This window comes from Molothrus aeneus, chromosome 3 (assembly GCF_037042795.1).
Source record: "Molothrus aeneus isolate 106 chromosome 3, BPBGC_Maene_1.0, whole genome shotgun sequence".
Taxonomy (NCBI): Eukaryota; Metazoa; Chordata; class Aves; order Passeriformes; family Icteridae; genus Molothrus; species Molothrus aeneus.
Genome location: NC_089648.1, coordinates 51889346 through 51917022, shown reverse-complemented (window position 1 = coordinate 51917022; position 27677 = coordinate 51889346). Strand labels below are relative to the sequence as shown.

The window sequence follows — 27677 nt, the reverse complement described above, 5'->3', positions numbered from 1 at the left end:
TCAAGTTTTCTTCCCGTCTCCAACCACTCTGAGATTCTATGATTCTCTGCTCTGAGAGTGAGCCTAGCAGGAAGCCAGCAGATGGTAGACTGGCTCTGCAGCCCAGTGGCTGTGCTGCTGCTTTGCTCCCAGAAGTTTCTGCAACTTTGGTCCTCAAAGAAGCTCCAAACCCTTCTGGGAGGCTGGTACAAGAGCAGATTAAAGTACTTAGATGTTCTTTTTGGGAACAAGCCCAATTCAGCTGGTTTTGAAGAACCAGATGCTTGTGAACTTTAGAGGCTGATATCTTTCTCAACTGCAGTATTTCTTTAAACCTCTTTCTTTAGTTGTTTCTGTCCTAGCTCTTCCTCAGTAACCTATGCCTGTTGGGTAACAGAAGCCAAAACTTGGATTAAAGTATTTTGATATTCTTTTGTCTCAAATCTGTGTGAAAAGGTACAAATGCAGATTTTTTTTCCCCTGGGGAAACTTTCACAAAACATTATATTGGAAATATATTAGGTAAATATATATTTTATGTTACATTTCCATGTAGTGTAGCATTACCTTGGGAGAGCTCTTGTCTGTGTGCCATATGACACAGTTCTTCCTTACAAACCTGGCTCTGGGGCTGTTCCCTTTCTTACAATGTGCCTGTGGTTATGCTTAGGAGTCTTAAAACCCTCCCTGGCAAGTTGATGTTGTTGCTTTTATCATACTTAGCTGTTGTCATAATATTTCCCTTTATGCACTGCTGGTTGAAAATAGTCCCTTAAGCCACTCCAGATTGTTCAGTCCAGTGCTGTAGAATGGTCTTTCTGCACTGACCTCTCTTTGAAAAACAGGGGTTTTTTTAATATCTTCCTCTCATTGGTTTTCAGAAGAGGGTGGCTGTAATTCCTGAATGCTCTTCATGATTCTCCAGCTGAGAATTTTTGTCCTAGAATAAGTACCTCCAATGTCTGCCATTATCAGTCATGAAATACCTTGACTAGTGAACAAAATACAGTACTGTAAATTGTGGTTAATATCATGCAGTGGTGATACAAAGTGGGCTTTATGCTTATTTTTAACTATAAAATGTAGTTAGTGTATGCTTCAGGAATAGAGAATGTCATTAGAAAAGATGATTTAACTGAATCGGATTTTTTTTTAGCAAGAGAATTAAAAAATCAAGAAGGTTAATGAAGTAATTGTAGTTTGTGGTCCATGGGAGCCTTTTAATCTTTCTTTCTGTTCTTAAGAGTAGTATTGTTGTGTCCTTCATGTAGTAACTGTAGACTTCAGATTTAAAAAAGTGGGGTTTGTCAATTTTACCCTTATTTCTGGAGCTTGATTCTCATTTTGCTGGATCGTGATAAAAATGAGAATTACTTAAATCCGACATCCAGGGAGTCAGGTTTTGGACTCTGAGACCAGAAATGGCTTAAAAGTATTATGTAGACTTCAAATGCTTGGGCTGTATGAGCAGGGATGAGTCTCAAATGAGAGCTTTGTTAAATAGTAAGAGTATGCACAGCTTGAGTCTTAGAACAGTGTGGATTTAGCTAAAAAAAAGGGAAAAAAAAGGGAAGACAAACTCTTTTCTGTGGATAAATTGTCATATCCTCTAGATTTTGGGTACATGGTGAGAGAGTGAATTAGCCTGGATCACTTAGCTGCCCAAAAAGAAAGGGGTTTTAGAATCTGTTTGTAGACTATGTATAATTCTGGCCTTCACCCTCTATTAAATCACTTCACATGAGGATTGTGCATTATTTATAGTGAGTGTGGGAGATGGAAAGAGTACTGTGGAAGAAAGAAAAATAAACCTTTCAATCATAAATTCTGTTTTTGGCTGCAATGCCAGTTTGGGGCAAGGTGCCAATAATTTTGCACCCAAAATAGAAGTGCTAAAATCCCCCAAAATTCAGCAGTCTCACTCATGATCTGAATATTTTCTCAGATTATAGTTAGGAAGCAAAACACAGAGTCTTGAGGCATGCATCATCCTCGTGATGAGAAGAGCAGATCACCCTCTTTTAACTCGTGTCCTCCTGCTGCCTTTAATGGCCAGAGGGGACCTCTGTGCTCAGGGCTTGTAAAAACAAACCACAGGCTCCTTGGGTTTTCTTCTCCAGTGCTTGGTGCTCCAGCCTGGGCTGTACACCAGCACAGGCTTCCTCTTGGCTGGGGCCAGGCATGCCCAGAGCTCCCTCTGAAGGCACCCAGGTTTTGGAGCTCCCTGAGACTGTAGCCTGTCTTTGGCTCCAGGGTTAACCAGACAGGTGGAACTCAGTGTAGAAGTTGAGCAGCACTGGGGAGAAGAGCCACTGCCATCAGATGAACGTGCTCTACATCACACCAGGCTGCTTCTGTCACTGCCACGCTGTCCAGGGGGCATGGATGCACTTCCATGGGCAGCTTGGTGGTATCACAGCTTATTCAAGAAGTTTATTTTCCTGCACCGTAGTTCAGCAGCAACTTAATAGTTGTGAGGCATTCTTTCTGCAATCTGATGTGTGGTGTGGCCACTCACACAACTGCATTGGCCCAAATGAAGGAACAGTAAGATGGGAACCAGCCATGGGAACAAGCAGCTGAAGTGGGAATTTTACCCACTGAAGAAAATTTATACTGCTGCTCTTCCTGAGTCTCCACCAAAGAATGATGCTTAGAAGAGTCCTCTCAACCAGCCTGAGAGGGTTTATGTAGATCCTAAGCACTGCCCTGGCACTGTTCAACAGTGCCAGCTTCTTGTTGAAGGTATGCATCATGTCGTGCCATTTCATGCGTTTCTTGTTTCACTTACAGCTGAACTGTTCATTCTGTTTAGTTCTACGGCAAGAATGACTCGAAGAGTTGTTTAGAAAACAGGAGGATTGCATACTGTGACTGTCAGCTCAGGTTACTTGTAAGGGAAGGCAATGCCCTGCATTGTTAAAGCAAGTCAAATGTTATTTATTTTGGGCCTTGTTACAGAGTAGCCTAATAAATCCCTATTCAGCCTAGGTAACAGAGAATGGAAAGACTGTAATGCTTGAGAATGTAATGCTTGAGAGGAACAAAAGGATCAAACAGGGCAGGGTTTTTTGTTGGGTTGGTTTTTTTGGGGGTTTTGTGGTTTTGTTTTTTTTTTTTGGTAGGTTTTTTTGGTGGTGGTGGTGGTGGTGGTTTTTTTTTGTTTGTTTTTTGTATATTTTACTTTTAACATACTCTACTTGCTCTTCTATGGTTGCTAGAGACTGCAGAGGGACACTGTGTGTTTAAAGTACCTTACATATAGACGCTATATAGCTGTGATGAGTAGGGCAAAGAGTAAGACACAGGGATTCAGCCTGAATCTCTTGTGGAGCTGTTGACTCTCCTTATCTCATAAGAAAAGGTGAGAGCGGGTCTGTAGGATAAGGGAGATAAGGTCTATAGGTGATTGACCTTCTCAGTAATTCATTTTCTTAGTTAATGTCTATCATGTTCATTTACTCAAGCATTCAAAAGTCATCTCAGATGCAAAATTTACAAATCTAAACGTAAAAATATTAAACTTTTACAGCTTTTTGTCAGTTGAACTGTTAATATTTGTTATTCTACTCCTGATGACCACATTAAAATACTTGAATTGTTTTTTTGTGTTCATCTATACATGAGATTACTTTGTAGCCTTCTGGTGTGTTTTGAAATCGGACAAACAGGGAGAAAGTTGCAGCAAAAGTGTTTCCTTACACAGGCTTTAACACCAGGAACGTTTTTTCCTGTAGTCCTGCAAGTGAGAGAAGCAGGGAAGGGAGAATCTGTTCTTCCATCCACAGTACATCCTGGGCAGTACTTCTGCCCTGAGGTTCTGAGATCCAGTAACTTGATGGCTTTTGTGTGCTCCTTGCCTGGAGAGAAGAAAACCACTGTCTTCAGAAGGTGCTTAACTCTGGGACCCTCAAAAGAAAAGTAAGCCCAAAAAGTAATCCTACTGCACATAAAAATGAACCCCAAAAGGCCAAAATGCTGGCAGTGGAGCATACAGCTGAAGGAAAAAAAGAACAAGTAACAGAATGTGCTTTAAATGAATGCGAAGCTGGAAGTTGGTGAGATAACTGATGGGCCTGCTGGGTGAATTGCTGTGCACAGAGGGAGCAGTTCAAGAAAGCAGAATATTGCAGAAATGTTAAATTATTTATTAGTACCGATCCTCACCGCAGATTTATGTCTAAATTTATTGAGAGCTCAAGTATGAGGTGGCTGAGGTGTTAGACAAAATATGTGAAGTCTTATTAGAAACAGCATCATAAGAATGTGGAACTATAAATGTGTTAGAAGGCTCTAGAAAGCATCTAGAGAATTACATCCCAGTAAGCTTATACTGGTAGTTGGGAAATTAGCCGAAATAAGAATTACATACAGGTCACAATTCATAGCTTGCAGCTGCTGAGATTGCACAGGAGGAAATGATGCCAGACTGATGGGGAGAAAGGTGTTTTGGAATATGGAAAATAATTTGATTCAAATAATGAAAGCTTTTAGAAAGTTTTGTTGTCCTTCGTGGGTGGTTATTAAGAAACATGGTATGACTAAGATGGCTCAAAACCTGTATTGAACACAGAAGCAAAAGGTGCATTACCCAGTTTAGATCTGTTAACAGTGGTGTGTTGATAGATCCCTACTTCAAACTGGTGGGGACTGCTCTGTTCTCAGAAGCATGAAACAGCACAGTTGTGCCATTTTGCCTGCACCATTAGCCCTACTGAAAGGCAGTTTTGGGAATTGCCTAAATGGTGTCTGGTCCCTGAGCTTGGAGAGCTATGAGGCTGTCAGTCCTACACCCCCCCTTGGAGAACTCCACTTAGGAAGGAGCTGGACCTGAGAATAGCAAGCTCTTTTTTGGTATGTGGCTGACTTGAAAAATACAATAGTAATAGAAACAATCCAAGTAATTTTGAAAACATGTAATTAAGAATGGCCATTAAGAATAGGAAAAGTAATAAAGAACAGCATGGAGATTGTTACCAGAAATAAAAGCTGATATGTCTAGAACGCCCTTGTCTTACCTCAAAATAGCATTCAAGAGTTAGTGGGAGTTCTGGGAACACAAGATGAAACAGAAAAAGAATTTGGGAAGTCTCAGTCGTGGAGAGTAACTGAAGAAAATTGTGACTCTTTACCTTAGAAAGCAGATGAGTCAGAGAAGAGGCATGCTAAAACTGTAAAAACCAGCAAATGGTAATGAGAAGGTAGATTGGGGTAAGTTTCTGTTTGCTTGTCTTAAAGCACTAAAGTGAATGACTATTTAAAGAAATCAGAAGGTTGAAATTCCAAAAGTGATAAAAGGAAATTCTTCTTCAGATCTATGATTAAAGTATGAAAGTCACTACAGCACTAAGTTGTTGTGCTGAAGAATTCAACAAGGTTTTTAAAAGGTTATCTTAATGGATATCAGAAATATTTACAGCTGCCATAATCCATGTTGGACAGTTTTGGAGGGAATATTAGACTTAAGTTTTTAATACTAGCTGCCAGGGATATCTTCATATTCTGTTGCTGGTTGTCCTTCTTTCTTAACATAAAGTGTTAGGTTAGTGGTGTAATTCATCAGTAGCTGTCTGCAAGGTGTGAAAATACTTCTGATTCTCAGTAATGAGCTAGAAAGCACCCCTGTGTGGGTGGTGCCTGAATTCAGAGCAGCTTGATCTCTTTTCAGGCATTGAAAACAGAGTTACCCAGGTAAGGGTCATTCACAGCATCTCTTTGAAGTCACCAAGATCTGTGGCTAACAGGTGCATGCAGGGATGGGATTCCAGAAATGTAATGTCAGGTCAGGAACTGATGTGATTTTATATCTGGGTAGAAAGTGTTAAGTTGCTTTTTTTTGGTCATATGGGCATTACATGTGTGAGTAGAAGATCTTTGTCTCTTAAAAGGGCCCTAAAGCAAGAGAGCTTTCTGCACTTGTGTTCTGGAGTTTGTTTCACTTACAGTGACTGGAAGGCATGATGTAAGGAACTGTTGTCTTTGCCTGAAGTTTTCAGTTAAATGGTTAAAGGAAATAATCAAACCTAAGCTGAGAAAATTATTGGTTTTTATTATTACAGGATGTGCCTGTAAAAGCACATCTCATTGGGGCAGTTCCAGTACTCATGGTTTTCATGGCTATGCCTGTATGTGGATGTGTATATAAGTACATGGTGATGAGCAATTCACAGTTTTTGTCAAGATTTTGGTTGGATTAAATTATATTTGCCTGTAAGTGAATTTGATGCTGGCAAGACATCAGCTAGGCAGGTCATGAAGTCCTGCCATTTTACCTGATAGTAACCTCCCCAGAAACAATACCTGCAGTCTTACATCCAGCTCAGAGCTGGTGTAGTTATTCTCTTGGTTTGTGCTTCTTTGTAGGTGACATGATATTTTAGGATAATTCAAAATATTCTGAACAATAATTAATGATGTTGTGTATAAATTTCAAAGGTATGAGTTAGATATTTGAAAATACCTTAGTAATCAAATCCTCCTGAGAAGGGAAAGCTATATATGCAAAAAAAAAAAGAAACTAATTTCTGCTTAATTGCCAGAAGATAAGGTAATTCCAAAATGTTAATGGAAAATGCTGATATTTGGCCTTCAAATGGCAAGCATAATGCAAACCTGCTGATTGGAATCAGTGAAATGGTATGGAAAAAAACCCTCCCTACTTGAGAGTTTGGGGAAATCAATGCCTGATAAATTGTGCATGTGCCTTTGCAGTAACAATAACAGAATTCTGGAAAGATTAAGAAGGCTGGCATGATTTCTGTTAAAATAGCGTTAACTAACTGGGTCATAAATGCAAATAAGATTATTAACTCTAGATGGCTGGCTTATGGTTACAATGTCTCAGCTACTGGGCTTTCATGGCATTAACAGCCGACTCTCCAGTGCATGAGTCCGCATCACATGGTTTTATTTTTAGTACTGATAAATGGAATATTTCAAGATCATGTAAAGCTGGGCACTGAAGGTTTCTCAGTAGCTGCCTCTTCTGCACTCCCTGACTCTGCAGGGAGACTCTGCCCAGGGCTCCCTGAATCGTGCTCTGTCCTGCTCAACAGAAGTGTCAGCTTTGGCAATTTCCACGTTAGGAGCAAAATCATTCTTCTAATACTGAGTTTGGGATTTGGTGATTCATGCAGTGTCAGGATGGTTGGGAGGATGGCTGCAGGCCAGGCAGGACGCCCTGCCATGGCTCATACCAAGCAGCGCTCGGGTGTGAGCATCATGGATACTTGGGCACAACATTTTTGTTGGTATTTCCTACAGAAATGCACTTGAAAGGAATTACTGTGTAGAAATGATGGCAAAGTGGGATATAACTGCGAGGATGTGGTTGGTGCTGACACGGAGGTTTGCTGAAATACTTCTGGCTGGTGGGCTGGCATGGCAAAGCAGGAGGAGGCAGCGGTTGCCATGAGCTGCATATCCAGCTTCCAGCTGAAGCTCTGGGATAGTGGATGATGGGAGAAGCTAGTAGGTGAGAGCTGTGGCTGTGGGATCTCTGTGCTCCACTCTTTGGGGATGCTTAGCTGGAGCCTTCTCAGCTCAGCTTCATCTCCTGCCCTGTGCTAGCTGAGCTTGGTCATGAGTCAGCTTTCTGGGGTTCCCTCCCTCCTGCATCTAAACATGGAGGTACTTGATGGTCCCTGTAGTATCCTTGAGTCCAGCACAGAGTACTCTTTGGTACTGCATAAAGAACTTGGTGAAAACCACTCTCTGTTGGATCTAGGGTTCCAGTGTTGATTCCATGCTTTTGATCTGTGGCTCTAGCACTCCATCTCCCTGCTTTTGGAGAGAGGGAGACCACCTGATTTCTCTGTTATGATATGATACACTCAGAACCAGCCATGCAGTTAGTCTCTCTCCCAAGACCACTAGCTGTTTGATATGAGCAAACAATTTCCAAGTAGAGCTGTTTGATCATCATGCTAGTGATGTCACTGCTCTAATTATTAACATTTCTGAGAAAGTGAATGTTTCCTGGGCTGTTTCACTCCATTGCTCTGTAGGAAATGTTGTGCTCTGGAAATGCAGGCAAACTAACATTTCAAAGTGTAACAAGAGCACACACAGAGCAAAACTTACTGGAATGACTGATTGCTTGCAGACATGAAAATAGCTCTCAGACCATCTAGACAGCCAGCCCCTATACCCCCAGACTACAGACAGACACAAAAATGTGATTTAATCACACATTTAATTAAGATCATTCCTCTTTACTCTCCTGCACTGAATAGGACTGTTCTATATGCTATACAGAATAGGAATTCTGTAAAAAGAATTCCCAAAAAGAATTTTTCTTTATCACATACTTATCCTGAAATAATGTCTTTAGTCTATATATGTGCAAGACTTCAGCACTGAAATAAAATTTAAAGTCATAGTGTTCTGTAAAAACATTAGAAAATTAAAGTAATTTATGTTCATCAATAAACCACAATTATTTTTCTTAACTCTCAGTTAACGAATAAGAAAACAGTGTTTTAATAAGAGAACCACAGAACTTCAATAACCACATCAGTTAAAAAAAATTCCCTGCAATATACCTTTTTACAATATGTGAAAGTTTGTATGAAGTGATTCCAAAGGTTGGCTTCATTCCACCTTTTCTTTTAGAAGACCGTTCAACTATTCCATTCATTGCTGAAAGCTTTACTTGATATTTAACCTAAAGTACAGTTTCCTGAATATCATTCTATTTCTTACACTAACATTTAATAATATCGTGCCTTCCTTGTTTATTCATGTCATTCCAGTACTTGCTGACCCTTTACATGAGTACTTTGCCAGTATGCATTCTTTTATTTTATTATTTACCTCTAATACAATATCTCAAAATTTGGATTGCTTTCCATGCTTTAAAACTCTTTTTAAGAAGCACAAAACTTACTTTAAAATCTGTAAATCATAAAGAAATGGAAATTATGCATAGAATGAAGGCAAGTGTTTTCTTCAGCCCTGTCTGAAATAATGCTGTAGATAAGGGGTCAGTGTTTTCTGGTTTTGAGTTTGAATTCATTGGACTGTGACAGTCAGAGACCTGACCTGACCTCTTCCTAAAGCACCCCAGGATGCCACTGACCTTCTTGGCCACCAGGACCCACTGTTGGCTCATGGACAGCTTGTTTTCCACCAGGACCTCCAGGACCTTCTCTACAGAGCTGCTTCCCAGCAGATGAGCCCCCAACCTGTGCTGGTGCCTGGGATTATTCTTCCCAAGAGACAGGACCCTGCATTTGCCTTTGTTGAACTTCAGACAGTTCCTCTCTGCTCCTGTCTGCAGCTCTTCTGAAGGGCTGCACAGCCCTCTGGGCTGTCAGACACTCCTCCCAGCTTTGAGTGTCAGTGAAACCTCCAAAGAGGCATCTGTCCCTTTGTTCAAGTCACTCATGAGCAAGTTAAACAACACTGGGCCCAGTGTTGAACCTTGGGGGAACACCACTAGTGACAAGTGTCCAACTGGACCCCGTGCCATTAGTGATGACCCCAAAATGTATTCTAAACATTGAATATTCCATATGCCGGTTGACATGCAAGTGACTTGAGATGGAAAACATCTGCTGATTTTGCCTGGTGAAATTTTCTTAAGGATTTTACTGAGGGGGAAAAAAAAGAACCGAAATGTTTGTACTTACTGCTTTTCCTCCCTCTTTTTTTTTTGAGTGAAGCAAAGGATAAACTAGACTATAAAAATTACTTTCAAGTGATGCAGTGCATATAAGCTAGCTGGCTCAGACTCTTGCATACAGATCAGACAACTTCCATCTCTAGTCTGTGGTTCCTCTACTGGTTGGGTTGTTAAGGTTGAATATTGCTGCTCTTTGGTCTCTGCAAGTCAGTTTTACCTCAGTTCCTTGAAAACTGCTTTTTGAACCACTGGTAATCAATACATTTGTTAATATTTGCGTTAGATGAGGAGTGATATTGTCCTTAGATATGTGTTACCTATCACCCTTCCTGCCAGCACTCTTACAGTGTCACGGTGACCCCTACAACCCAGGGATTACGTTCCCAACCTATAGTTCACCCCTCTGGAGGCTAATAGTAATTTTACAGTTCTGTAGAGCAAACCTTCCCTAGCCTGGTTTTTGCTTTGTCTTCAAGTCTAAAAACTCCAAAGGCTTGATCATAACATGTACAGTTCCAACAACATGGGGGTCAATTTTAGTTGAGACTTCTGTGTGCCACAGTGGTAAACAATAGCAGTGATTTGTGCTTTCTGGGGTTGTCCACTTTGCCTGTCCAAGTAACTAATTTAACCCTGTATTTATAGCTCCCTTGTGTTCTCTGGAAAGTCAGGCAAGGGAAATTATTGGTCACTTGGCCAACTGAATCATGATACAGTTTTTATTTCACGGAGAAATAGCAAATGTAGATAAAACTTCCTAAGAGAGGTTTGCTCTGAAAACAGTCTGTGCAGAATTGCAGGCCAGCCAAGGCAAGGATAGCATTTTGAAAATCTGCTATTTGGCATTTCCTAGAATATGGCATTTCTTTATCTGGTATTCACATTGTCAGAAGTTTGTATCATATTATTGCAAATTAAGTGGACCAGTGTGTCTCAAGCTTGAATCAGAGCCTCCAGAGGGGCAATATATGTGTGTATATATTAACAAAATAATTCTTGGTAGGTATCTGTTGTCTTATTTATTCTAATATGCTAAAGTGAATGTCTTGCATGTAAATATTGGGAGTTTTAGTTATTGTGTTGTTAATTTAGTTCTCCTCTTTATACTTTTCTGTCCTGAGAGGTGAAGGTGCTGAGTGACTTTTCTGCCCTTTCTGCATTCCCTGTTTTACTGACTGCTCCCTCCCTCATATTGTCCTTCTTGGAAGTAACACGATTTCATTTTCCACTTTGTTCTCTATGTCCATCTCAGCATTTATACAGTCCCTTCAATAGCTGATAAACACAACTGTTTACATGTCCTAAACACTACTAGCTGAACCTTGTATGAGTGACCCCACTGGGGCACCCAGCAGATGGGGTTCAGGTGTGGCCTTGTGCTGGAAGTCAAAGCAGGTGTCCTACCTTTGCAAAATAACATGTTTATATAATAACAGTTTCAAGGTGGAGTTTCCTCAGTCTCACAAAAGGATTAGGGATGCACAGTCTCCATGAGTCACACAAAGACAATCCAGGCAGTCCAATAAAAATGTATATAATTGCTTTCTTTTCTCAGTATCTGTGACTAATAAAAGGTCACCAGCATTCCTCAGGTGGACAGAAATGTTCTATAATGGTGTGTAACTCACACAGAGGTCATATGGGTGGGCTTGATGATTGGGATAACAATAGTTGGGTATTTCAGATAGCAAAGTAGTCTCACTCCAGCAGTGAAGTGCCCAGCTGTACCATCTGTCTCAAATCCACCTTATAACTCAGCTTAATTACATTAGTGCACAGCTATTATCACCTGGGAGATCATAATAGATTTGGAGAGCTGATCTGTGCTTCTGCTGAAGTTTGGTTTATTTTTAGCTCCTTGTGTTTGAAAAAAATAACTGAGGCTGAAGTATTGTAGCTCTTGGGGAAATAATCATGCTTGGACAACACTCTCAGATGCTCCTTGTGAATTTTAAGGTCTTTTCTGTTTACATGGCTGACAAAAATCAAGTTTTTAATGTATCTCTTAAGGAGTAAAGTTCATCTCCTTGGAGAGGGCTTGCATGAATTTTGTGCTGCAGTCAGGTTCTATCTAAGGTTTGTTTGGTGGACCTTTACAGTGATTTCATCTAAGCAAGTTCAAGCTAAACTACAGTCTAACCTGTAAAATCCTGAAGATAGTCACTGATCAGCTTCTGATTATAAAATGTCTACCACAAATGCTAATTATGATATTCAGAAACCTGGAATAATGTTACTTAACTGTTGTGCTGTATGAGTTTGAATATCTGATGAGCAAAAAATGATCTGTCACCTTGGTATATTTGAGATAAACAGACGTAGTGTATTTGATAGGGGCAGATCCTCTGTGTGTGGTCGTGAGACACCATTATTTTTCTGGCACTTCTCAGAATATACTCCAGAAGGTGAAGAATTTGTGTTACCTCCTTCCTCTTGTTAACTAGCACAGTTTTATATAACAGAATTTATATTACATTTTTAAGAGTTTTCTTTTCAAATTTCCTAGCAGATTATTTTTTTCCTTCTTGAATAATTTCTTTTCAGTTAATATATGCATGTAAAGTTATAAAATTATATTTCACTATTATATGAACACTTGATCAGGAATTTTTAGCCACTGAATTGGGGAGATTGAGTATAAGGGAGAGTCTGTCTGTCATAGTCACTTCATGGCTTCTTGCAGCAATACATTGCCCTGGGGATATTCCTGAACAGATACCATTTACAAGGTGGGAAGGTAGTGCAGGAATTCTTAAGTAGATGCTGTTAGAAAGTAGAGCAGAGCTAGTTGATTCAGAGTTGGAATGGTTTTCAGTAGTGTTTATTGTTAATCTGTTTCCTCTTTAATTTTTTTGGATTTTTTTAGGAGGTGGATATTTGGGTATTTTTAAAAGGAAGAGAGACAAGAAAAGCCATAGATTCTCTTACAAGGTTTCTCTATCTCGGCATCCAATATTTTTCTCTATTTTTAGCCAGGTAAAAAAAAAAGATAGTATTTTAAATCTGCTTTATGCTTGGGGTCTTTTGGTTGGATTTTTTCTTCCCTCAAAACTTCTAACAAAGATGTGTATGGACTCTGAATTCATATAGCCCTGATGAGGCATTGGTGGATGTCAGTGAGCGTTATTTTTGTTCATAAGGTTCATTTATAATGGGCTTCTCGTACACAGTCCAAAAGTGAATGTAAATGTTTAGGTTTTTGAAATGGTCCTGATTTTTACCATCTGTAATGTAATTTTGTCAGATGTTAGTTAAATGAGCATTAGACTCATGTACTTTTAATTTAGTGTACACTAAATACCAGAGATTTTAAATCTACTGCCTTTTTTTTTTCTTGTGGGAAAATACTCCACCATAAATGCTCAAACCCAGGGAACTTCCAGCTCAGCACAGTTATTGCATGTGTCTTATTTTAACAGGAATTAACCTTTCCTAATGGTGCTCATCGGTGATTTGCTAGAAAGCAGGGGAACAATATTGTTTTTGGTCTTTTGATCTTATAGCAAAATGGTTGTTCATCTTGAGCTAAAATAGTTGTCTCTGCATTATTTGTTGCAGTGTTTTATCTGTTTGGAAGCTACAACAAAGTGAAATCTTTTTCTTACAGACAATGAAAGTACTATTTTATCCTTTGGTCATCCTTCCCAACATTCAGTTTTGATTCAGTTTTATTTAACTTGGACTTACCCTTGCATTTAAATGGAGTATGTATGGGCAATTAAACAGACATATCTTACAGCCCAAGTACAGGATGACCATTGACAAGAGACAGTGGTAGGAATGTGCATGCTGTAAAGGAATTTGCCTCAATGGAACTGAGTGTGGCTTAACTTTAAAGCTGTTTTTCTGTGGAAACAGCTGTCTTTTCTGTGAAGGAGCTTTTGGGACTTGAGGATCCCTGTAAAGGGAAAGGAGTCAAAAGCACACCACAGACCTTCTCACTATCACACTGTTGTGTGCAAGATGGGAGAAGAGCAGACCTCCACCAGTTTCCCTTTCAAGAACATAAGAGTGTGCAGCTATCTTGTGCGTATAGATGACTAAGTCTTAATTTTTCATGCCTTAATTATTTTCCTTCAGATTCTCACCAACTATTTTCTTTAATAGCCCTTGAAGGAATAGTTAAACTTACTCAACTGAGAACCAGTAGCTAGATACCAACATCTTCTCATCCATGTTATATTCATATCACCTGTTATTTTTCTCACATCCAACCTTCTGTTCTGACCTGTCAAATCTTCTGCTCCCCAAACATATGTATGGGATATACTTTGGATACAGCAAATTTCTCTTGGTGTGGGGTTTTTTTTAATGTCCCACAAAACTGTGGTTTTCTGAAGTCACAATTAAATGTGGTGAATCCAAAGTGAAAAGAGGAATTCCTTTAGAACTGTGAGCCACTTCATTCATAGGAGCATGATACTTTCTGTTTGGTACCTGTGAGGAGTCTTGGGCCTGTTTTCCTCTGAAGTAGGCGATACCGTAACACATTCTGTGTTCTGTGAACAAATAAAATAGTTATGTGGTAAATCCTTGGGACTAATAGACATTGAGGAGGGTGTATTTCTTAAAATGAAGTGTATCACTTAAGGAGACGTGTAAAGCTTTAGAGCCTTTCTGAGTCCTCATCTTGGCACTTTACTGTCAAGGCCCTTAAATGTATTCAGTGAGATGTTGACAGTCTAGGTATTTTTAAGACAACATCTTACACTAAAGGCATTCCTTCCTCAAAACAACTCTCAAAAGAATTTTTTTTGCCATTGTCTATTTGCCAAAATCGTTTCCTCAAGCTTTTAAAGATCAGACTGGCATTCGTTAGGGATTTCATGCCAACCATATGATTCCTTTCAAAAATAGGTATATGTGATGGGTTGGGTGCCAACCTCAAGATACCTTTTAAAAATAGGTGTGTTTGTCATTCATCTGCAAAGCAAATTAACAAAACTTGCTGGGGAGCATCAACATTCTTCCCAGAGGGTGAGCAAAAACCATACTGTTACTTGCAGAGGCTACCAGCTACTGACACACAGAGTAAGTGAGTGCTGGGGGAATGGATACCTCCCCTGCACATACTCAGAGGGTTGTTCCTGGTGAGCTGCACTGTTCCTACCTGGCCCCTTCTCCTTCTGCAGATCCACAGGTGATCCCAGTCTTTGTTAGCCTGGTGTGCCCTGAGCATTATGAAAACAAACACCAAGGAGAAAGGGGGAAAAAGTTAGAGCAAGTGTGTCTAACAAAATGGCACAGAGCTGATGTATCCTACATTGAACTTAACTTCAGAGCTTTACCTGAGGTGTTTGAGTTAGGGATTTGGAGTAGGGTTACACATGAAAGCCACAGAGAAGTCTGTGGTCAGGAGAAGGTACAGGGTTGGACCTTTCATGTCCATTAAGGTCAGCACTTTCTTGCTGGTCCAGCCTTACCTCTGATTTCATTTAGCACAAGGCAAAGTCCCCAGGTGACATGCTTAGCTTATTGACAATGTTATACCATGAAATCAGATTGTAAGCTTAAAAGAAAAATAAAAGAATTGAAACTCCTTTTCAAAGAGTAGAACAAGCAAGATGACAGCAGCTGCAGGATAATACACCTCTTTCAATGAAAATGTAGGATCCTGGGATACAGGATGTACTAGTGGCAGTGAAAAGCTGTGCCAGTGGCAGCAGCTGAACCCCAGGGGCTGTGAGCAGCTGCTGTGCCCTCGGCGCAGGGCACCACTGACCAAAGCTTATCCTGAGGCATGGATAGGGAATATTACATGACATCTGTCCCTCAGATATCTGGAGGCTGCTCCAGCCCTTCTAGGAGGAGAGCTCACTTTCATTGTTTAGTCTAGAGAAACATGAAGAATTTTGAATTTTGGTGTTTTCTATCTCCCAGAGCTTCTTTGCCATTCATTTGCACCCTCTGTAACCTGCAGCCCCTATTGTGAGTTGGCAATTTTTTTCAAGAAATGTAAATGCCATAACAGATTTGCCATTCTTTAGCTGCAGCTCAATGTTTGTTATTAATAGTAGTAGTTTCTCAGTAATAATAATTCCTTGATGGGTATCATACCTAGGAAGGTGACAGCTCCATATGCAAATGAGGCACTTCATCCGGTTGTAATGTCACTGGAAACAAAAAGTCAGAGCTCTGCAGGTGTGGGAGAGATAGGGAGTGTATCATTAGAGAATGCAATAGAAGACAAGGAGGATAGGAAAAATGGGTGATGCCAGCTTGCTGTCTAACACATCTGCTGCTTTTTTGTCTGGTATTATTAGGAGGAGAAATACTTGCTTGATGCGCTTTGTGTGATTGAATTAGTTTGAATGGAGAGAATTATCCTGACATTATTGTAATGGCACAAAAATAAAGGTCATAAGGGAAGGTGAAAGTAAGAACAATTGCAAACAATCTGCAGTGTGAGAAACTAGGAGAGAGAAAACTTAGAGAACCTTTATGCTAAAAAATACGAATATTTAAATGTTTAATTGAACTAAACATTTGCAGAACCATTTAGAGCTAAATATTGGTTATAGGTAAAGTATGGTGAGAAGCAATAGCTCGTTAACTGCAACTCTGCTGCTTATTCTGAGGGCCTGTTCCAACTTCCAAATTATGTTTTAGTTACAAAAATCTACTTCACTTAATTAGCTACAGTTAGTTAGCTAGTGAATGTACAAAGCTGGCACAGGTTCCTCAAGGATTGATAGGGATGTGTATTCATGCACGTACCCATGTTACAGGTATGTGATGTATATACACATATGTGTGTATATGTGTAGCTGTATCTCTCTGTACAATGGAGGGAGAGGCACTGAAATGCCTTTACTGCACATAAAGGTGTTTTCTCTGGTTCTTGTACTTCAGTGTTCCATTTCTGCTCCCCACTCCCCACCCATCTTTTTTCTTTAGAAGATACACTTAGGGATTTTTTTCAGCTCTGTGCCCAGTAATAAACTGTAATGTGTGCCAGTGTGTTGCACCTACTGTATGCACATATTTATCCTTAGTTGTATCCATGACTAAAGACCAATGTATTTATTAGGGAGTTGCATGACAGGACTACTTGATAAAGCAAATAGGTGATGCTTAGTGATTCCAGGTAGATTGTCCAACCCCTTTTGTCAGTGGTTTTTTCAACCTTTATATGTTCCTTTAAAAAGTTGAGTACTTTCCTAAAAGCTTAGGATTGGAAGACGTCTTTGGATAGACTGAGTGCTGTACTGGTCTGCTGTAGGCAATAGCCTGATCTCCTTTGTTATTCTGTCCTGGAAACAGTTAGGTCTCGTGCTGCCACTGCTTGGAAGGTGGAACTATGTCAATAACTTTCAATAGCATTAGAAATGTAGTATGATTTATCTGGGGAGGGAAAGGCCAGCTATTCTGTATGCTCAGTGGAGTTAGAATGCATCTCATCCTGGGCACTGCGCAAAGATGTCAACTTCACTTGTAATTGCAGAAATGCTCATGCTGGATACAGGAATGTGGCACTTCAGGTGTAGCAAATTGGTCAGTAATCAAACATTGGCATGGAGTATTCTCTGCTCTCTATTGCTGTGGCAGTCCATCTGCAAGCACATATCCATAGCATATGTGAAAATGAATGCTGGAGAAGACCTCTATCTTTAGAGCATATGCCTCTCCCCAGTAAAATGGATGGAGGATCAGAGATTTGAAAAAATGAGTCACTGTGACTCACTACAGTACATCCATAATAAAATCTATCTAAATTTGGTAAGGAACTCTAGGAACTAATTGCCCTAGTTACATACCTCTTTTATTTTTTTGTAGATGTTTGTCCCTCTCTTCTCTAGCAATTATGTACTGTATGTACAGAAATAAGATTTCAGTAATGACTGTTGTGTGGTATTCTAGATTAAGGACTTCTGCTCTTGCAAAACTGATTTGGGTCATATTTTCAATTATCTCCTTCAAAAACCGTATCGAAATTAGGAATAACAAAAGCTCTCCGAATGCTTTGGATTTTAGTGGTCTTGTATTGTGTTAGAAAAATGTGAAAAAATTATTAAAAGTTTCAATAGCATGTAATAAATTTCGATTATCAAACCTGATTTCCATTGGGAAGAGATCACATTTGCTATAACTCACACATTTGTTACTCCAAAACTACAGTTACTCAAAATTTCTTGTCTAAAATCTTAAATAGATAATTGTTAGCAGCATTAAAGTATGCAGTCAGTTCTTGGGTAGACTTTCTAGCACATTTAGGATTAATTAAATTTAATTCCTAAACATCAAGTTGGTAATTAAACCAGAGGTGTTGAAGGTCCTGAATGCTGAACTTTTAAAACAAATTTTTTACCACTATTCCTTGTATAAAAAGGAGCTCAAAGAAAACACAGGGCTGACTCAAAAGCTCACAGCTTTGTGGAAAGCATCCTGTTTAGGGGCAAATTGTTGGCCTTTACATTGTATTTAATATCTCAGGCCAAGTTTATTTCATGAGAGATCCTATCCTGTGTAAGACAGTTGTTTAGAAGCTGATTAATACCTGTGATACTTTTTTTTTTTCCAAGAGTAGAACAAGCACAATTTGTGTTTGCTATAGAATTAAAAAAACCCACAACCAACCAACCAGCAAACAAAAATAATTAGACAATATAGAAAGGCTGTGTGGACCACAAATGGTCCCCAGACAACTTACTTTTGTGTACCAACATTCTTGCTCTTTTGAGTACAAGATAAAACAGTTCAGACCTTCAATACCTGTGTGAAGATGCTAAGTAGAAAGCAGAGAACCATAAAGGCAGAAGTAGAAATGGGTCCTCTGTGACTTGAAGCTGTTAGTGAAAGTAATGATATCTTTGCATTTATGGGTTAGCAGTAAAATTCCTCTTTGTAGAGGGGTAATTCAAGCTTATGCGTTATTTAAGTGCACTATCAATGGGACATGTTTTCATATGCTTTACATTTGAGCCAACATAAAAGCCAAAAGTCATCTTAATACTCGGGGCAATCCTTCCTTTCTTTATCTCTTCTTCAGCATGCTAAGTGTCTGACATGAAATTGGAAATACTCAAAGCAGTTGTGGACTCAGTACCTGTAGTCAGATGTTAAATGTAAATTACAGCATCATCTTTAAAATGACCTCGTAAAATAACATTTGCTCTGTGTTTAAATGGGTTGAATTTTCAAATTACAAATTTGCTTCCTTATGAGGCTGTTATCAGAAGGCATAGAAAAATCATTGTCTTGCTTTCATTTCTCATTATAAAGCAATAAGTTTATTTTGGAAGTTACTAATTTGTATCTAATTGAGATGGATGGAGGCTCTAGTTAATCTTGTTTACATTCAAATGTACTCTTGGATATTTTATCAAGTCTAAACAAAAGACAGGTTGTACAGAATCTGAATTAAAATTTTCAAGTTTTAACAAGATTTCTGTTTAAAATAGAAAAGAAACAAAACACAACAAAGTAACTCTTGTCACTTTGCCCATAATTCATATTACAAAGTCAGCTTGTGTGTCTAATTTATAAAATAGTGTGTTTATCTCAAATCTTTGCCAGACTGAACAGGGCAATTTTAAGACAGGTAGTAGCATTCTTAATGATGTTAGCTAAAGCATTCATGTTATTTGAACAACTAGTTTTCTATTTTTTCCTAAATTTTGTCCAGCAATTCATTCTGGTTTGATGCAGAATTCATTTGGTGTGATCTGTGAAACATGAGCAGTGTTTAAGTGTCGAAAGATTGGTGTTTTGGTGATGATAAGTACTTTCCACTCATTAATGGTCATCATTAGCCTTAGCAGCTCCCAGCTTTTAAAGATGAAGATTTTTTTCAATGTTATCCTTGAGTTTTTCTTCACTTCTTTCATAATACTGTTAGGCATTGCTGGCAAGTACACTTACTTCATTGTTGCATTTTGCCTCAGGGTGAATGAAATTATGGCTCTGTGGATTTGATTTAGACCAAAATGAAAACAAAATTTTGACAAATCTGTGCTATTCTTGTTTAGGTGGAAGGGATAGAGTGAAACCTCCAACGAAATGCATCTGCTTGCATTGCTATAATGGAATATTTTATTTACTGCTCTTCCAACATAAGAATTTTTTTTAGAAGCTGTGTGTGATATAATCCATCTAGGGGCATTGTATAATTTGCCCAGCTGGAAACAGGACTAGTGACTTAGAGTGCAGCTGCAAGGTTATATTAAGTAGAAGCCAGTGTTTTTCTGCAAAATCTCAAATGGGATTCGTCTAAGCAGTGTAACAACAGAGAGGTCATTTGTCATACTTGCTTCTCCCCATAAGCTTTATGTATGAACAAAGAAATGGTTTTCCTGTGGTTGTTTAATAGTTCAAGGGTTGATGCTCCAGGCTGGTCAGCTCCAGTGGTAGACACATTCTTGAGCTGTGACCTTGACACTCTGAATAAGTGTGAGATCATCCCTCAGCTGTCAAGTTTAGGTTTTAGGTATGCACATCAATATCCTAGTTCTGAAAATGAATGCTGATTTCTTTGTGAAGCAGGAAGGGTCTGTCTACTTAGATCTCATCTTGGGACTGGAATCTTTAGGAGGATCAGTCTATCTCTGTAAACAGCAAAATATATTCCAGGAAAATTTTGCTTGTTGCTTTTAGATGATTAATTATCTATTTAGTTTTATGAAAAGTGTCATTACAGCTGGATGTTTATTAAGTAGTTGAAATGACACTCTACTAATTGAGTATTTAATATATGTTTACTTTGTTTGCATACTCTCTGTCTCAGTAAAATAGCTGGGGGGGAATTTACTTGTGTGTGAATGTAAGTGTCCCATATATATCTGCATGTTTTTGAAATAAAACTATTTTGGAAAAAATGTTTTTTAAATAAAACTAATTTGGAAAAAATGGTTTTTAAGAAAAAGTCACTAACAGAAGGTAAATTATTTTATTGCTAATTTTTGCTTCAGGCTCTTGGAAGACATGCTTTTTTCAGTTTTATACTGAGGTCTCGAGAGATACTGTATTTGTTAAATTGGTATTAATTAAAAATGAGAGAGCAATTGGTCGGTTTAGACTTTATTAGGTTCTCCAGAAAAGCTCAGATAGCTCTAATGTGGAGAGAAGAACCTAAAGCTGCTTTATATTCCTTCTGCACTCAGTAGCAAAGCAACTTTCCTATGAAATTTCTATTTTTTAATAATTTGAGACTCTCAGGGGTTGTTTTGAATATGAGTATTCAATCTGAGTATTTAAATTGTGTGCAGAGCATGCCACTTTATTTGAAGTCAGCAAGAAGTGATGATTTGTTGAAGAGTCTGACAGTCTCTGAGATTATAGTGGGGGAATCATTTGAGGGAGTGTTGGATAATCTGTGCAGGGCTTCCTGTTTGCAGCTTCTATAATGGAGTCCTGTGTTCCAGTGCTCCCTGTGATTTTATTGAAAGTGTGCAGTGCCTTCTAAAAAGGCCTGACAGTGAGAGATTGTGCATTTCCTGACAACCATGGCAAAATGATTCCAGCTGTTCTTGAGAGGTGCCTAATGCTGGGCCGAAAATTGCTATTTTGTGCTTCTTTAGGGTTTAAGTGCAATGATATTTATTTGGCAGTGTTGTTTAACTGGTTCTTGTTAAATAACTGTTAGCACAACATGCAGTTTTGGTAATGCTGGTTTTGTTTGTAATCTTTTAAGGTTGTGCTGGTGAGGTGGAATGAACCATTCCAGAAATTAGCAACCTGCGATGCAGATGGAGGAATATTTGTTTGGATACAATACGAAGGCAGATGGTCTGTGGAGCTCGTGAACGATCGTGGGGCACAGGTTGGTATGCATTTTTTCTCTGCAGCCAAGAGGGATCAGCTCCTGAGAAGCCAAATGAAGAGGGCAAGGAATGGGACTTTATACCTTTCAAAAAGCACAGGAGAAAATGAAACATTTGTTTATTGAAAGGAACGTGCAAGAATGGTCACAAAGGCACTTGGCAAGCACAGTGCTTTCTCCAGTAGGCATGACATCAGAGCTTCAGCTGGGCTAATAGTTGGCCTGTCTCATTCTGTGCACTGCTGCCTTTTACTAAAAGAGCAAAAGAAATCCTACATGGCTCATATATCTATTTTCTTGTCTTTGATATGTTAAGGTAAGCGACTTTACATGGAGCCACGATGGGACTCAGGCACTTATCTCCTATAGAGATGGATTTGTGCTGGTCGGTTCAGTCAGTGGACAAAGACACTGGTCTTCAGAAATAAACTTGGAGAGTCAGATCACCTGTGGCATATGGACTCCAGATGACCAACAGGTAATGAAAATGGGGCATTTAGGGGTGTCACTTGGGTTGCATTGTTGTGCTATAGAATACACCTCTTAAAAAGTTACGAAGTAAAATGGTCACGTGGTAAGATCAGTTTCCATCAAAACTGCTGCTCCCACTGATAATGAAAATTTGGTTAACCCTGTTGTTCTTATTAGGTGAATATGATAGTGTACCAAGTTCCCTGTCATCACTTTTCACCCTCATTCACACACAGTCTTATTCAAAGTTAGTTGTTTGAGACAGGAATCTGTTAATTGTAGCCTTAATTTATTGTTACAGCTATCTTATCTCTGCATTTGAGCAGAGGTACAGCCTGGACTATTAAACATCTGATTGAACATTTCTGTGTGGGTTTGTCCAGTCTGCACTTGCAGCAGAAGCAGTTCCAGCAGCACATATGGTTATGTTTTGCATTCACATAAGGACATGTATGTAATTGAGTGTTGAAGAGATGTCTCAACCTTATGCAAATAAAATTTAAAAGAATAAGTTTTGCTGAGCTTTGAAAAAGCCAGTTAAAAAAATGTTCTTTACCATTTTTCTGAACAATTATATGATAGTGGACACAGCAGCATTTCCAGCATGGCTGGAGCACAGGAGCACTGGTTTCATTTGCAGGATTTACACTTCTCCCTTGCCTTTCACTGCTGAGCTGACTGGATTGGTCTTTCCTTCCTCATGCTTGCTGCCACTGTGGTTGTGAATGGGTGTATAAGTCAGTGCTGAAGGAAATGATGGCCATAGAATAGTGCCAAGAGAAACCCTGTTAGGATCACAGCTGGATTGTTTTCCTTCCTTCATTTTACACCACCATGGAAAAGATTCTGGTTCAAGACTCAAGGTACCACTCAATTTAGAATACTATAAATTCATCCAAGGTAGAGTTATTTTGGGAATTGCTAGTGAAATATAATAGCACTAATAATATACATTTCTACAGCAGCATCTAATAATTTTAGAGTACTCTGCATAGAATAATGAATTAATTATTGCAATACTGCTTTTTAAAGCCAGCAAGCCTGCCTGCCTCTTTTTGAATCTAGGGAAATGTAAATCTTGACAATAAATAATTTACTTGAGATCAAGAGGAAGAGACAAGCAGCACAAGTAGGAGGGGAAGCTAAGATCTAATAGCTCTCAGTCCTATGTTTTAAACATGAGGCTACCCCATTTGTGTGATGCTCAGTTGTTGCTACTGTGTTTGGAAATATCTTCACTTGAGTGTTTAATTTGGAGTGGCTGACTGCCTTTAATTCAGTTTAGCCAATATGTTTGTACTTTCTAATCTGGATGCTCCATAAGTGGTTATTCCAGGAAACAAACACTTGTTCAGTGTCCAGATAAATGCTTTCAAACATAATGGCCAATTCCAGCTATGTGAAAATGACTTGCATGACTTACAGACTCTGCTGCTGACAAATTCACTGAAATAGAGACCCAAACCAGCCTCGAGTTTGATGTTGCTCTGCACAGTTCTCCCTAACTATGTGGTTTGCAGGGGTTTGCATGTTAAGCGATGATGGATCTTTGTACTATTCCCTGGAGCTGGTGGAAAGAAGTGATCTTCTAAAATATATTTAGATGTACTTGCCTCTGGAGGCACGAGGAAACATGAATCACAGAGGTGCTGGGTGAGAGACTATGCTCAGTTCAAATTAAAAATAGCAAACCGGGGGGAAGGACGTTGCATACATTATACATAAATAAATGTTTATGGAAATGGATACCCTTACTAGCTAATTGCCTTACCCAAATTTTCTCCTGATTGGTATGTGTGCAAATGAGAACAGAGTACTATTCTAGTCTACAGTAGCTTCAGTATCTTCCCTATTGCTTAATGTACTCTGCTTGTCAGTACAGTGACTGAAAGATAAATGTTGGCATTTAAATTTAGACTTTTCTACTGTTCTTTTTGTTACTCCTCTGGCACCTTGAAGGTTGCTGGTGAAAGTATTCCTGGAAAGTATTATACACCACAGTCCCGTGACCTTCAACACAATTATCTTTAAAATTTACGTTTCCGGGGGATTGTATTGTTCAGTATCATGTTTCTATTATCCTGATAGAAATCTGTTCAGTGTAGTGTGTCTGTTCACTTCACTCTTCAGTTCTCTCGACTTTCTCCTTCACTCCCTTCTGCATGCATCCTGGTGGTTTCTCCTGTCTCCTCCATCTTTTCTCCTGTATATTCAGCACCAGTAAGCTGTCACTCCTTGCTGTGGATGGCTGTGTGGCAGCTCTGCAAGAGGAGGGTAATTTTCTACCACCACCTTTCTGCTGTGGACAAGGAAAAGCTGGAGCTGCAATATTGGCACCATCATCTTGTTGGACAGTGTGTGTGGCCTCTGGGTTTGTGTCATTACTGTGCTTGAAGTAAAGCACCTTTGAGGTAGTGGCTAATGTGTAGAGATGGGATGAGAGCTACAGAGGTGGCCAGGGTGGACTACAGTCCTGCTGAAATTGAGCATATAATTGTATCTTTTAACTGATGTGGTACATACTCTGCCCTGGTTATCGGCTGATTTTATTAATACTAGCCAAAATTGTTCTGCATTTTCTTTTAGGAAGAGAGTGTTACCATTCTTCTTGTAGCTGAGTTGTTTTTCAGGTTTTTTGAGCTCTCCTTGTTTGCTGGGGACAAACTTACTTTGAGTCACATGGTTGACTGCAGTGCTTTCCCTCAGCATCATCTCTCTCAGATGAACTTCTCATGAAGGTCATCAGCAGATTTCTGCTGTAGTTCACACCCAGATCTCGAGTATGGACTTGGAGCTGAGGGCTTCTTCAGCCAATTCTATACATAGGCCTTTTGAATGTGATTCTGCATGTTTAGTTCAGAGGACTAGAAGTCAGTTTTCTCACCTCACAGTGTGTCTGTAGTCTCACTCATTCAGGCATTTCCTCCTCCTGTACCTTAGAACCAGAGCTCCTATCTAGCCAAGATGTGGCCCCATTGGGCTCTTGGGGATGTACAAATGGAAGATTTTATAAGACTGGGCTGTCTGTCTCTCAGGCAGAGTGCCATTCTTGTGTTAAACTTGGATGGATGGGATTACGGGAGCGGGACTTTCCTTGCAGTTTTTAAATGTTTTTTTTCAGGGCTGCAAGAGGCTATAGGAGTCATGTGGAGTATTTTTCTGGTGAGCAGGCTCACTTACGATCATGTTAGGGATGAAAAGTATACATGAAATTAAAAATAAATTTGAAATATCAGAGAAGGCTGTGTCCTGTCTTGAGACAGTTCTGTGGCATTTTCCCATGCTTGTTTTCCAAGAGGGAGTGTACATACCAAGCAGATTGAGGACTTCATAAGTGAGAAAAGCTTCACTTTTGTCTAACCAAAGGGTTTATTTATATTTATAGAAGCAACATCAATAAGTAAATTGAGGATTTTCCCTAAACCCACAAGTCATACAAAACATCTTTCCAGTGCTTTATCTCCCTTCCTGTGTGTTTGCTGAGCTTGCAGTGACATTCTTCTGTCAACAACTGCTGCCCTCAGGCCACCCTTTCCCTCTTCTTCTCCCTATATTTAACTCATTAAAGAGATTATCTCTCTTCATGATGGAGAAAGTGTCAGAGAACTGGGTGGGAACTGTAGAGGATTATCCCTTTGTTTATAGCAATATAGTGTAACTCCTTGAACTTCCCTGGGGTTGTTGCTGTCGCTGTTTCTGTGTGTGAGAAGGGAAATCACTTTCCAATAGAGGAAACCGTCAATGAAAATGAACTAATGTATTTTAATTCCTGGATATCCCAGGAGATGCTAGTAACCTATATTTGTTCCCTGCTTCTCTGCTAGTACAAATTATTAGACTTTTGTGACAGCTGTAAGTGCCTATTTCTGGTTTTCCCCCCTCCCTTTTTCCTGTTGTAAGCTTTTATTTGTGGAAATTCAGGGACTGGACAGGATTCTGTTTGGCTAGGACATGACAGGTATACATGTATACACACACACACACACACACACATATATATATATACGTATATATATATGTGTGTGTGTATATATATATATATATACACAGGTATATATGAACTTTGCCAGCATGCTTCCTTTGGTTTGGTTTGAAAATAAGTATATAAGCAAGCAGGCTAATTTGATTTGCATCCTGCTGGGTACAACATTAACCGTTGTACCTGATCCCATTGCGATGCAACATGCAGCAGTACTAAAAATTTGTAAATACAAGCCCCAAGGTTCGGCCTCTTCTGTGCCTAATCAGACAAAATGGTGCTCTTGGTGAAACAGAAAAGCCAGCACCGTGTTAGGAGCGGATACCCTGTGCACTGAAAGGTCCTGTAATGCCCTGGAAGAGAACAGAGAGAGCAGCAGCAGATGAATTGCATGGTATCAAACACAAAGCAGGGTGCAGGAGCTCTCTATGTTGTGAAGTCTCGTGCAGCTTGCAGTAGCTGTGCAGGGAGGCAGTTTCTAAGCTGTTACTCACTCCTGCTCCCAGCACTTGCCATCCTATTCCCATGGCAACTGCAGAGACGCTTCAGCAGCATCTTTGTTCCATGACAAGCAGGAGGCAGGGCAGGCCTCAGCTCCTTCCCCCTGCCTGCAGTGCATCAGGGTGGAGCCAGACGGGAGCTCCACGTGAAGAAGGGGATGTGTGTTGTTCCTGGGCCCAGCAGTGGGGTGGGGTGACATCCCTGTGCTGGCACAGCACACGGTGCCATACGTGTCCCTGCACAGGATCAGGGCAGTAGGAGCTGATTAACAAGAGATGCTGTCAAATGGTTACCAGTAGCATCGGGTATTTCATGAGCTTCTCTCTCAGAGTTCTTGAGTTTGGTATGGCTTTAGTCCTTGGCAGGAATTTTACCTAATAAATCCCCTTTAGTACAGTCTGCTTTTGGATCCCCTGTTTTCATCTGTGAACTATGATTTGCAGTTGCTACTACCTTTTCAAGGGAATGGTGTTTTCAACAGCTCCTAAGCTGAAAGTAAGGATAGTAGCCTTACCTAGCTTCCAGAACACAGCTTAAAAACACAGAATTTATAAGTGTTTGAAAATCTTGCATCTGTTTGGGCCCTGCTGTTGCCTTCCCACCTACATCTGCATTTGCCTGTGGCTCTGAAATGAGATGTTTGTGCTCCCACTCACCCTCCTGCTTTGGTTTTATTCAGGTGCTGTAGCACACATTTAATTTGGGCAGTCCTTGCTGTTATGGTAGTCACACTGGTCAAGTTTAATTATTCTCAGGCATCTGGAGTTGTGGAAAAAAGTCTTAAAGATGGCCTTCTAATGAGTTGACAGAATGATGAAAGGGAGCTACAAAGGGGCAACTGGGGCAGTATGGGGAAGGTAGCTATTTACCATAATTGTTATGAATGAAGAGAAGGAAGGACAAAATGAAAAAGGTTACAGCCTTTAAAATTTGAAAATGTAAGCAATTATTTTGGTCTTTATTCAAATAATTCTTGTTCCTATTAAGGATTTATAGGTTCACATAAAGGAGCCTTAAAGATGCCAGGGAATAATTGTATTTTTGTGTCTTAACATATAAAAATGCATTGTTTTCTCCCAGCAATTCTGGATTGTAGAGGCTACCAAATGATGGTTACAATGACTAGGGCCACTCAAAATTGCACTGTAAGATACAGTCGTTGAGGAAGATCTGATTTTTATTGATGGATGAATTACTCAGATTACTGGGAAAAAAGGCTGGAGGCTTTTTAGGCTTTTTATAGCATTGAAGATGTGTCATTAATTAACTAGGCAGTTTATTCAAGCCACAAGGACTGCAGACAATGGTTAAATCACATATAAGCATTTTAGCATTGCATGCTGCATAATTGAGCAGCAGCATTA

General features: G+C 39.5%; 1 protein-coding gene across 2 annotated transcripts in view; it reads left to right on the top strand.

Moving 5' to 3' along the window:
• TULP4 (TUB like protein 4) overlaps positions 1-27677 on the top strand; it is a 149227-nt gene that overhangs the window by 71889 nt on the left and 49661 nt on the right. For both annotated transcript variants that reach the window (XM_066546915.1, XM_066546914.1), the window contains exons 3-4: positions 21234-21362; positions 21679-21840. In XM_066546915.1, the coding sequence (XP_066403012.1) occupies positions 21234-21362; positions 21679-21840 (291 nt within the window). The remainder of the gene's footprint in view (positions 1-21233; positions 21363-21678; positions 21841-27677) is intronic.